The sequence below is a fragment of the Corylus avellana genome, chromosome 1, assembly GCF_965113065.1.
Source record: "Corylus avellana chromosome 1, dhCorAvel1.hap1.2, whole genome shotgun sequence".
Lineage (NCBI taxonomy): Eukaryota > Viridiplantae > Streptophyta > Magnoliopsida > Fagales > Betulaceae > Corylus > Corylus avellana.
The window spans coordinates 20,591,368-20,604,096 of record NC_142490.1 but is presented as its reverse complement, the minus strand read 5'-3'; the positions used below and the strand labels follow the sequence as shown (position 1 = coordinate 20,604,096).

General features: G+C 36.4%; 1 protein-coding gene and 1 pseudogene across 2 annotated transcripts; one reads left to right on the top strand and one right to left on the bottom strand.

Annotated features, from left to right (window-relative positions):
* Positions 1–2,545: 2,545 nt before the first annotated feature.
* Positions 2,546–3,176, bottom strand: LOC148588094 (thioredoxin H1 pseudogene; annotated as a pseudogene).
* Positions 3,177–4,104: 928 nt separating this feature from the next.
* LOC132169393 (uncharacterized) lies at positions 4,105–9,493 on the top strand. Of its 2 annotated transcripts, none has more exons than XM_088512354.1 (5): positions 4,105–4,468; positions 4,553–4,711; positions 4,831–5,038; positions 5,147–5,497; positions 9,425–9,493. In XM_088512354.1, exons 1-5 carry the CDS (start codon positions 4,112–4,114, stop codon positions 9,436–9,438), a joined length of 1,089 nt encoding a protein of 362 aa, XP_088368480.1. In that variant the 5' UTR covers positions 4,105–4,111; the 3' UTR covers positions 9,439–9,493. The 2 variants fall into 2 exon arrangements, with proteins under 2 accessions (XP_088368480.1, XP_088368479.1); XM_088512353.1 differs by lacking the exon at positions 9,425–9,493 and adding an exon at positions 6,253–6,305.
* The last annotated feature ends 3,236 nt before the right edge of the window (positions 9,494–12,729 follow it).

The window sequence follows — 12,729 nt, the reverse complement described above, 5'->3', positions numbered from 1 at the left end:
TAGTTTTCAAATTTTATAGGGTAAAGTCTTCTTAATCCCTTCAAACTATCACCTTAATGATAATCTACCCCCCAAACTATCAATTAGGAATTTACTTCCCAAACTACCAAAACAATGACAATATATCCTTAATTCTAACAAAATAACAAAATTATCCTTAAAAAAAAATAAAAAATTAAAAAGAATAAAAAATTAAAAAATAAATAAAAAGTAAAACAGGGGTGCCCTGCCACCATCCACTGGACAACCCCTGGATGGTGGCCAGGCACCCCCTAAAAATGTTTGGTAGCTTAATTGGTCAAGAAGTGGGAGAGCAAGGCCCTCTTTGAAGTCGATCTTGTGGGCAACGCCAGCTTTTTGGATGGTCGGCAGGCCAAACTCGTAGTTTTCTCTATTGATGTCCACGTCCAAGATCTGCAACAATCGCAAATGATTTTTTTATTTGTTGGGTTCATTTTTGAGAGGTTTAATTTGTACATGTGTTAATGTTTTTGTGTAATTTTAGTACTTTTCACCTTTCCATCGTCAAGAATAGCAAGGGCTATGGCAAGACGGGAGTAGCCTTTGTAGACGCGGATCTCCATGGTGTTCTTGGCATTTTTGGAGCCACCCCCAAACTATTTTCGGGGGTGGCAAGATGTTTAATTTTGGGGTGGCTCTAACACTTTTCGAGGGTGACCGAACCACTCTTGGAGGTGGTTCGGCCACCCCTATTATATTCAGTGATGAGGGGTGGATCGGCCACCCCATTCTGTCGCCCCCTACCACCCAAGAACCACCCCTATTTTTTTTTTCAACTTTTGTTATTTAATTTTTAATTTTTAATTCTTTTTATTTATTTTTTTTTTAACTTTTTAGGGATATTTTTGTCTTATTGAAAATTTTATAGGGATAATTTTGTCATTTTTCTAGCAGGGGGGGGACATTGTCAGTGTTTTGGTAGTTTGAGGGGTAAATTATCACAATTAATAGTTTTGAAGGTAAATTGTAATTGTAGTGGTAGTTTGAGGGGGTAAAGAGAATTTTACCCAATTTTATATTTAAAATCTTCAAATTTTGCTAATTTTACCCCCCCCCCCCCCCCCCCCCCAAAAAAAAAAAGGAGAGTGGAGAAAATAGAAAAAAAAATAAAATAAAATTATAAACTTAAAGTGTTACAGAACCTTCTATAAATTAATCCAATCGCAGGGCCAACTCAAGCCCTAGGCGAGCTAGGCAGTTGCCTAGAGGCCCCAACTAATAATTATACAACAAATATTTTTTTTTATTAAATCATTATTATATTGAAAATGAGATGTTGAAAAACTTGATTATAAAAACTTAATTAGTAATTATGCACCTTAAAAAGTAAGAATAATGATTTTTAAATAAAAAATATATAATATAAATGTTAAAATAAATATAAAATAATTAATATTTAAATATAAGAAAAATGCCCCACTTAAACTTATTGCCTTAGGCCCCAAAATTTATCGAGCCAACCCTGACCAATAGTCTTATTTCTATTCCTTAACACAACTTGAAGTCGACACGCAAATACGAATTGCCACCCTTTGCATGCATGAGCTATGATATTTTGGATCAAATCTTGGGATAACTTCACTTTATACTCTTGAATTACCATGCAATTTGATAAGCCACCCAAACTTCAAAAATCTCTCAATTTGAACCCCTGAATTTTAATTGCAGTTAATTTGAACATTTTCGTCAGATTTAGTCGTTAACTTCTGATGACAATATCTAAAAAGGCCAAAGTATTCCTTCTTTTTTTTTTTTTTTTTTGTTTAAAAAACAAAAAGACTCGTGGGTCAGACTAGACCCATGCAAGTTTGGCCGTGATCCACGCGGTTCTGGCCGTGACCGATGCTGGGTCTTCTCCTATGATGAAAACATCATGTTCGCCGCCGTAATCTCTCTACTCGTTGAAATCCTCTTCATCTTGCTTCTCCACATCTGCGTGAGTTGGTTCCTGGCGCAAGCCCAGCGACAAAGGAGGCGCTCCATGGCCGTCTCGCACATGTTCAGGCCCTCTCGAGTCCGCAATTTCCACACATTCAACATCAACACCTCTCTTTCCAACTCACCCATGAAAAGCGTCGACCCGTCTTGTACAGCTCAGAGGAGCACTATCATGGGTTGGATTGCGTTATCTACTTGAGCCCGTTTGAGGAAAATGAGATGGGGAGAGAGCTGATCCACGCTGGGTCTTGGCCAGAGAACCATTTTTTTTTTTAATAATTTAGAATTAAGGATAAATTTAGAATTTTATAAAAAAAGTTAAGGGTATAAATGTTATTGTCTTACTTTTAATATTTAAAATTTGATGGAAGAGTTCAAATTAACCGCAATAAAAAGTTCAATGACTTGTCAAATGAAGGGATCTAAACTTTTCTTCTCTGCTTTTTTTTTGGGGGGGGTCCTCTAATTCTTCACTAAACACAGATTTAACAGCCCTATTAATTACCAAGCCTAGTATCATTTATTTGTTTACAAAGATCACAAAAATATCCTCCACTAAACACAGATTTAACAGCCCAATCCTCGATCAATATAGCTCACGTGAGTGCAGTTTAAGCTTGGTTTCAAGTTCATCTGCGTCTATTCCAACAACCTTGTCCACCTGCTTGCCAATTTTCAGAAAGAAAAAGTAGGGAGCCCTACGAATTTTCCATTCGTCAGTCACGCCCTCCGCCTCCGCCTCCTCAATGTCAACTTTCAAGGAAACATCTTTCGGGTACTTCCGAGCTAAGCTTGCATAAAAAGGAGATATGAAACGGCAAGAACGAGCTTTATAGAAGTACAGGATTGCCAGGCGACATGTCGTTGAAGAAGCATTCAACTGCGTTTCCAGCTCGCTAACAGAGTGAATACCAATAACTTGATCCCCTGTTTTCATAAACCAACCAAAATTATGTTAATTTTCATAAATCAATTAAATTAAATAAAATTAATCTCCTTTAAATGTAATTAATTCCTTCACCTTTATCTTCCTTATACTCCCTGACAATCAACAAGGAGAAGTTATCTTCAACCAGGGGGAATCTACTCCAACGCCCCAAGGTTTGATAGATCTTAGTCTCGCCTCCTCCATTCTTGGCCTCAAATGTTACATAATACCTCAGCATATCACGAATCTGATGCATTGCTTTCAATACCTTCACAAACTTCCATGGAGTTTGAGGCTACACACAAAAGTCACCATGAAAATACATATAATTAATATTGCCACGGAAAAAGAAAAAAAGAAATTAAACACCAACCTTGCCAGTTATTCGTTCTCTGCGCTTGTGGATTTGGTCGATTGCGCGCTGCGAAACTTTTTCGCACATCCTGTATGACACCGCATTTCTTAGATTGAGTGGTTGAATTATACCAAAACCCCTGACCTCAGTAAAGTGTTCAACATCAAAGCCCTGTAACAACGAACGAGTGTTAAATTAAGCTGCAGGCAAAGCCAAAGGCGTAGTAGACTAATGGAAAATTCATTCTACTTACATCACTCTTACAAACTTGTTCCTCGTAGAAAATAAAATTCTAGAAAGTGAAAATAAATAATATATCTTATTTGATTTTAATTGAGTTATGACACTCGATAGCACACGCCACCGTCTCTTACAAATCATAATTGATTACCATTAAGAAACTCGGAAGAAAACCAATTACCGTGAATACAAGTAAGAAACCGAGTTTTTCAGATTATTTATTTTAATTGAGTAATGTTAGGGATCATTTTTTATTTTTATTTTTTTATCCTTTTAAAATTAATGTGGCTTTCAAAATTACCATTGAATCAAAATTTAAGTATGATTCATCTAAAATTTAATGGTGATTTTAAAAACCACCTAAAGCTAATATTACTCAGAAAAAAAATAGTGCATAATATTACTCATTTTAATTAATTAATTAATTAATTTCTTATAAATAATAATTTTTTCAATTTATTCAAAAAGATTGGGAACGTCTCCGGTCTCTTTATATTTCTTTGCAAAAGAAAAAAACCGTTTCATATAAGAAGAAAAAAAAAAAAAAAAAAGGTGTAGCCGGTGGGTTTTATTCATTATTGCTAGCGCGACTGCGTTGGCTAGGGTTTCCCAGAGAGAGAGAGAGAGAGATGGGTAAGATGGTCGAGAGGAAAGAGGAGGAGAAGAAAAAAGGTCGGCCGTCTCTTTCAGTTTCAGATGTCCGAAAACACACTCTCAAAGGAAAACAACAACAAAAGCGAACTCATTCCGCTTCTACTTGCCCAGCTGTCACTGTTCCTGTCCCCGCCTTGGATCCTTCTCCTATGAGGCGATCCACACGTCTGAACCCTAACCCCGACGCCGACGAGAGCGAGACGGACGAGGGAGACACCGACGAGATCAAGAGTGGCCAGAGCGAGATCGACGCCGACATGAGCAAGAGGAGAATTGGATATATGACTGACAAAGATTGCGTCCGGTACAGGGAACAAGTTTGTATGAGTGGTGTATGTAAAATTCATTCGCTTCGTCTACTTTTCATACCCCTATATATATATATGCTTTAATTAACACACTGTTGGTTGTTATAGGGCTTTGATGTTGATCCCATGCCTCATGTCAGGGCTTTTGGTTTAATTCAACCACTCGATATAAGCAAAAAGACTGGATCTGAATACCGCACATGCAAAATAATTTCGCAGCGCGCAATCGACCAAATCAACAAGCGCAGAGAACGAAGAACTGTCAAGGTTGCTGTTTTTTTTTTTTTTTTTTACGAATATTTGTTCTCTTATTATATATGCTGAAATATTCAGTTATTTCTGTGACAATAATTATATATATTTTCATGGTGACTTTTTGTGTGTAGCCTCAAACTCCACTGATGTTTGTGAAGGTATCGAAAGCAATGCATCAGTGTTGTGATCTCTTTAGGTATTATGTAACTTTTGAGGCCAAGGATGTTGGTGATGGAGGCCAGACTAAGATATTTCAAGCCTTGGCTCGTTGGCGGAGCCCCCCCTTTGATAATTTTAATTTCTCCTTGTTGTCTGTCAGGGAGTATAAGGGTGAGAAAGGTAAAAGGAATTTGTGTATTGATTCTTATTTGCGGGAGTTTATTGCAGAAAACTGTTGATTTATGAAAACATAATATAATAAGTGGTCATTTTGGTTTATGAAAACAGGGGATCAAGTTATTGTTATTCACACTGCAAGTGAACTGAAAAAACGGTTGGAGGATGCTTCAAGGACATCTCGACTGGCAATCCTGTTCTTCTCTAAAGCTCGTCCTTGCCGTTTCATTTCTCCTCTTTATGCAAGCTTATCCGTGAAGTATCCGAAAGTTGTTTTCCTGAAAGTTGACATTGAGGAGGGCCCTAATGCCGAGGGCATGGCTGTTGACAGGGGGATTCGTAGGTTTCCGACCTTTCTCTTTTACAAAAGTGGCAAGGAGGTGGACAAGGTTGTTGGAGTAAACGCAATTGCACTTAAAAGGAAGATTCCACAGCACTCACGCAAGCAAAAGCAAGCTAGACGTAAGCAAGCTAAATCTTTATCAGAATATGAATTCTAGTACTAGTGTTTCTTGCTCCTGCCTTCTGTGTTTGATTTCGTCTACTATCTTCTTACTTCATTTATTTATTTTTTTGATAAGTATCTTCTTACTTCATTTATTGCAGTAATACTAATGTGTTTGGGGATATTTTTTGTGTTTTGAGTTATTTATTAACGTGTTTGTCTTGAATACAGAAAACAAAAACACGTACAACATAGTTTTATTTGTTTGTGCTCTATTCAAAAGTGGATAAACATAGTTTTATTTGTTTGTGCTCTATTCAAAAATGGATACCTAGAGCCTCTTTTGGTATCCCAGGCATGATGAGTGGGTTTTGTCACATGCATATATAGGGCTTGGGACCTATATTGACATCCCATGTTTAGAGCAAAAATACAAAACCCACTAGTAATTATATTGTGGCAAACCGTGGTTGGCTAATGAGTGAGAATAATTTGGAGTTCAAACTTGGTAGAGCTTAGCTCTTTTCTTTGCCTCATAACTATCACACGCATATAGTTATATTATACTCCGTGTATCCATGTGGAGGTAGACGCACACAAACACTCGTGTCTTCTTTCGTTTTTCTTTTTTGTTCGTTGAAAAGTGACTCCCTAGTCCCAAAAGTGTATGATGAAACAAGTGAATAGGTTATGAAGCAAAACATCTTGTCAAGCATGAGATTCTTTTGGCATTTTAACATTGACCTATTGGTTGATGACTGTTTCGATGCAGGCAAACAGGTCGTATGAGAAGATTTTTCTGCAGCAGCGACATGCATTTGGAGAGTTTAAGGAATTTTTTGAAATATGTAGTACTCATCAGGAAAAAAGGAAATATGTAATTATCTAAACCGATAAAGAAATAGTTGTACTAGTCTTTACTTGGTCATTGGAATGTTGACCTACTAATTCTCATTTAGTGAATCCTCTGAACTTATGTGTGGCTAGTTGCCATACTATAATGCTACCTTTCTCTTATAAGATGATGCACTGAGCTTTTGCCAATGTGAAATGTGACTCGTGGGCGGTGGAGCTTGATTGAAAATTTGATTTGTAACACGTACGGTGTGATTTTTGTGGCTTTTAGTGACTAATTTAGTGCTTTTTTGTTGTCAAAATATAAAATTGCTTTTACTTGTTCCATATCTCTCACAGTCTCTTTTGCGCGCACACAAGGCTGAATTTCAATTATTTTGAATGCGAGAAGCATTTGCTTTAAGCCTCGTGCTTATTTTAGGTGGAATAGTTTTGAATCTTACAATTTTCTTTTGCATTCGGACCTTGCTTTGCTTTGTCGGGAAGTGCAATAGATGCCTTTGATGATTTTTCTATTGTGCTCTCCTGCTTGGAACATGATTCTCTCCGGATAATTTTCACTTGGTTATATTGGATGCGTATTTTTGTCTTTTTATTTTAGAGGGGACAAAAATATCTCTCCAATATAATTAACTAGATATTATCCAATTCAAATGAAATTGAGAGGATCCTAATTCTTCTGGGTTTAGGGAGCTAGTAGGAACATATGCCTATTCCGTGCCCATATCACATAATCATATGTAGGAATAAGTTGATTTTTGACATGTATGGTAGAATTAGGTTTAATTTTTGGGATATTATAATTTTTTCTTTTGAAAATTATAGTACTGGTACGCATACAAAATTAATACTAAAACATTGACATATTTTGCATTTGTTGGCAGTATAATTAAATTAGAGAGCCCCTTCATCGGATCCTCTCCAGTCCATTTTGGACTGGAGAATATCCAGTTAATGACCAAGACAAAGTCATAAGAGTATTCCTAGCAAACTCTCTATAAGGCAGTTTGTTCCATAAGTTTAGGAAAAATGTAAAAAAAAAATCACAAAAAACATTCCACAGCAGACTCCGTATATGCTTCCTTAAACCATCAGCTACTATAGTAGAACCCAAAACATTGGGTTCTACTCTAGCGATCTAAAGGCTTATTAAATTAAAAATAAAAAAAATAAAAAAATAAAAAAAAATAAAAAAACTCTCTCTCCTGTCATCACAACTCTCAATGCATCCTCTTTCTCTTTCCTATCAACACGTCATCCCTCTCTGCGAAACGAGTAATGCTATAAGTCTTCCTAGAGTCATCTCAAATGTGATGTGGCTTTTAAAATTACCGTTAAATTTAAGATGTGATTTATTGACTTTTGATCTATTGGTGATTTTAAAAGCCACATCACATTTGGGATGACTCTAAAAAGACTTATAGCATTACTCCTGCAAAACATCACTCAACACAACCTCTCTATGCAAAACATCAAAACTCCATCTTCAACCTCTCAACTTTCATCCACGTTCTACAGAAAGTAGAGAGGAGACCGTAAAGAGAGAAAGTTTGAGATTGAGAGAAAATGGTGAGCGTTCTGTTCAAACCGAGAGAGAGAGACTGAAGAATGGTGGTTGAGCCACCGTTGTCTTGCAGTGGGCAGCGCCTGGGCAAAGCTGAACTAGCCCTCTTCCGGCGAGCGTAGAGCGTTTGGTTATTCCCAATGTCCAGATCAGAAATGTTCATTCTTCGATTGGAAGAAAGGTTCATTCTTCCATTTTGGACTGTCAAGGTTGGTGTTTTTTTTTTTCTTAGGAATATTTTTTCTCTTATTATATATACTGAAATATTCAGTTATTGCTGTGACAATATATATATATATATATATATATATATATATATATATATATATATTCATGGTGACTTTTGTACGTGTGTAGCCTGAAACTGCACTGAAGTTTGTGAAGGTATTGAAAGCAATGCATCAGTGTTGTGATATCTTTAGGTATTATGTAACTTTTGAGGCCAAGGATGTTGGTGATGGAGGCCAGACTAAGATATTTCAAGCCTTGGCTCGTTGGAGGAGATCCCACTTTGATAATTTTAATTTCTCCTTGTTGTCTATCAGGGAGTATAAGGGTGAGAAAGGTAAAAGGAATTTGTGTTTTAATTGATTCTTATTTGCGGGCGTTATTTATTAAAGAAAAGTGTTGATTTATGAAAACATAACTGATAATTTTGGTTTTATGAAAACTGGGGATCAAGTTATTGTTGATCAAGTTATTGTCATTCACTCTGCAAGTGAACTGGAAGAGCGGTTGGAGGATGCTTCAACGACATCTCGACTGGCAATCCTGTTCTTCTCTAAAGCTCGTCCTTGCCGTTTCATATCTCCTCTTTATGCAAGCTTGGCCGTGAAATACCCGAAAGTTGTTTTCTTCAAAGTTGAGATTGAGGAGGGCCCTAATGCCGAGGGCATGGCTGTTGACCGTGGATTCGTAAGTTTCCGACCTTTTTGTTTTACAAAAGTGGCAAGGAGGTGGACAAGGTTGTCGGAGTAGACGCCATTGAACTTAAAAGGAGGATTCCACTGCACTCACGCAAGTAAAAGCAAGCTAGACGTACGGGAGCTAAATCTTCTACTATGCTCTTACTTCAATTATAGCTAAGCAGCTGGAATCAGTTTGCCGAGAATAATATTGTGTAATTGTCTTGAAAACGGAAAACAAAAGTACAAACAACCCTTGACATGTGGTGTTGGGTTTGTCACATATATGCGTACAGTTCAAGTGATACTTTTAAATCATTGGTAGGTGAAGCCTAGCTATCAACTGTTTTTTAATGTTTGATTGAAGGAAGGAGAGATGGAAAATTAGAATGGTAGTATTGAAGCATTTGATGGTAGAAAATTTTTGAAATTGTAGATCATGCTGGTGGGTCTGCTTTTCTGTTCTTTTTTTTTTTTTTTTTCCTTTTTGAAATTGTAAGAAACCTTGGCTTCTAACAGGGTAATTGAGAGTAGAAAAGTTTTTTTTATTTTTTATTTTTTTTGCAGCACCCATATGATGATTATAACTATATTTGATCGATGATATATGCATGATGCAGTGCAGGCGAACTGATTTTCTGAAGAAAGAGAGTGATCAGAAGATCAGGATTAACAAGAAGAAAACCATGCATGCATCAAATCAAAGGGCTGCTGTTTTGCTTAAGATGGTGTTGGATTCTTCCATAGACATGTTTCTGCATTTTGGTTAGTTTTGTTATTCAATATCTTGTTATTCTATAATGAAGCATAGATAAATGAGTAGCGGTGAGATCATTGAATTTGATTTGTTGTTTGATTATTAATCCAAACAAAAAATTCACTTGTTTCACCAAATTTGTATGGAAATGCTAAAAAAAGGTTTGCTTCATTCACTACAAGAAATTAGGTCTTTAGGGGCGACTTAAAGACCCTAAAGTGGACGCTGTTGGCAACAGCGTCCACTTTTCGACCCTAAAAGTGTCGACCCTAATAGTCCGACCCTAATGATCAAATGTCTGATTATCAGGGTCCACTTAAAAGTCGACCCTAATGATCACTTTTAGCGTCCACTTTATCGCCCCTAAAAGTCGCAATGTTTGGACCCTAAAGATGATGTAAACGGAAGCGAAAGTCGACCCTAATAGTCAAGCAATAGCGTCCACTTTTAGTTAACCATTAGGGTCGACTTTATGGACCCTAATGGCCCTTTTAAAAAAATAATAATAATAACTATTAGCGTTCAAATCAAAGTGGACGCTGATAGTTAAACCATTAGCGTCCACAAAAGTGGACGCTAATGGTCCTAAAAAATTTAAAAAAAAAAAACTAACTATCAGCGTCTACTTAGAGTCGACCCTAATGATGACTTTTAGCGTCCACTTTATCGACCCTAAAAGATGCATGTGTTTGACTCTAAAGATGATGTACACAAAAGAATTAGTCGACGCTAATAGTTGACCATTAGCGTCCACATTTGTGGACGCTAATGGTCCAAAAATATTAAAAAAAAATTGACTATCAGCGGCCACTTTGAAGTGGACGCTGATTAGTTGACCATTAGGGTCCACATTTGTCGACCCTAATAGTCCTAAAAAAAAAAAAAAAAAACTGCGATCGATCGCAAACTTGTGTGCGATCGATCGCAGCATCAGTAGGTTTTCAAAATTTGGAGACCATTAGGGTCCACATTTGTCGACCCTAATAGTCCTAAAAAAAAAAAAAAAAAAAAAAAACTGCGATCGATCGCAAACTTGTGTGCGATCGATCGCAGCATCAGTAGGTTTTCAAAATTTGGAGATCGATCGCACTTGGAGTACGATCGATCGTAGCATCAGTAGGTTTTCGAAATTTTGGGATCGATCGCACTCCAAGTGCGATCGATCGCAGCATCAGTAGGTTTTCGGAAAATTGCGATCGATCGCACTTGGAGTGCGATCGATCGCAGCATCAGTAGGTTTTCGAAATTTTGGGATCGATCGCACTCCCAAGTGCGATCGATCGCAACAGCAGTAGGTTTTCTAATGATTTCCAGTTCAAGTGCAACAATTCACACAAATCATCAGTCAGCAAAAAGAGTCACTAATAGAGTAAGATCTTGATGGCTTAAAATATATCATATTTGTAGAGTGACAAATGACAACTAAAACGCCAAACTGCAGTCCATTCTTATCCATGCAACACATATCAATGATGTTAAAAATTAGACTTTTAGTCAGCTCATTATTTATCAACCCACTTAACTTGTCTCAAGAGTCATGGAGAGATGAAGACCACAAGAAATTAGTCAAAATACAACCACCAACCTCTTGTTGAATGTGGACACCGAAATCTCCAAATACAATGTTCCCAGACGCATCTTTAGCATTAGTTTTCTGAATAAAATTCTGCATCAAAAAACAACATACTGAATTTTACTCTTCATCTTGGGGAAAAATATAATGAAGAAGTTATAAGATCTATGCAATGCAATGAAATGAACACAGGCAATTTTTCACAGTATTTCATGAAGCCAAAAAAGAACTGCACAATTTAAATCACCTGATCAATTAATAGTATTCAACCCAAAAGCGAAAATATGAATTCCTTACGTAACTCACCTGCCGTGCTCCCTCTGCGACACAAATAACAGCCGAACCCTTTGTCTCAATCAGGTATTTCAGATGACTCAAAACACCATGAGGCCCGTGCAAATTAAAAGATACCTTAGATGTGCATATCAGTAGAATCAGTAACAGCTCACAAAGATAACTATCCAATTAATTGCTAGTAATAAGTACCTCATGAATCAAACATATGTCAATTTGTCCACTAGCTAGGGATGCATGCATAGCTATATATCTACTGCTACGGCCCATCAATTTCACAATGCCAACACCATGATAAGCATTGTGCGCCTAATAACAAGATTGAGGCCAAAAAAAAAAAGTTCACTATGAAGAAACCAACACTAAAAGAATTCAGCAGGAAAACTTATCCGGAGAAACATAACTCCATGCATGGGCAAATAAAATGCACGTAGAATACCTCTATAAGAAACATTGCATTTATGTTTAAGTACACAACAACATTGTTTGATGAATCAATTAATATATGAAATAATCAAACTAATCTAAATGCCCACAAGAAACATAACTCAAAATGACTAACCTCATCAAAATCATAAAAAATATGTGAGAACTGCCCCATTAACCAAACCTGCCAAGGGAGAAAACTATTAAATATATGTTTTACAATTCATGGGCAGCAAAATTCCAAAACCCAAAATAAAGTACTTATCTGCATTCTCTTCCTTGCCAATTCATCCTCATAAGCAATTTGAGTAATCTACCACAATGAACCAATATATAATATCAAAGACAATGAAAATGAAACCCAAAATGATAGAGAAAGAGATACTAAAAATGTGTTTCTTCATGAAATATATTAAAGCGAGAACCTGCTTGGGCGGTTTAACTTTCTTGTACTCTTGTCATCCTGCATACACTTAAAAATAAAATTTAGAAAGATATTATTACTCCCTTGCATTGTTTACTCAAAGTTCTTTAACCTTGATAACCATGTCAAGGGAGATTTACTAACTCAAAAGTTGTTGAACCAAAAATTTTGCGAATATCTTAATATAATATAAACCAAATAAAAAGTACCAACAAATATACATTACCAAACAGATCACGATCAACAAATAGTCAAATACACATTAGCAAATAGAAAGTACCAACAACTATCCAAATACATAGTATCAAAAAATATATCACAAATAGATGCTATCAAAGAGTACATCCTAAATAAAGTTATTCCAAAGCTCCCTCAATTGTTGGCTTCACTTGATGCACCTCTAAGCAAGCTCCCTCCAGACCTAAGAGAATAAAATTTCATATAATGATCA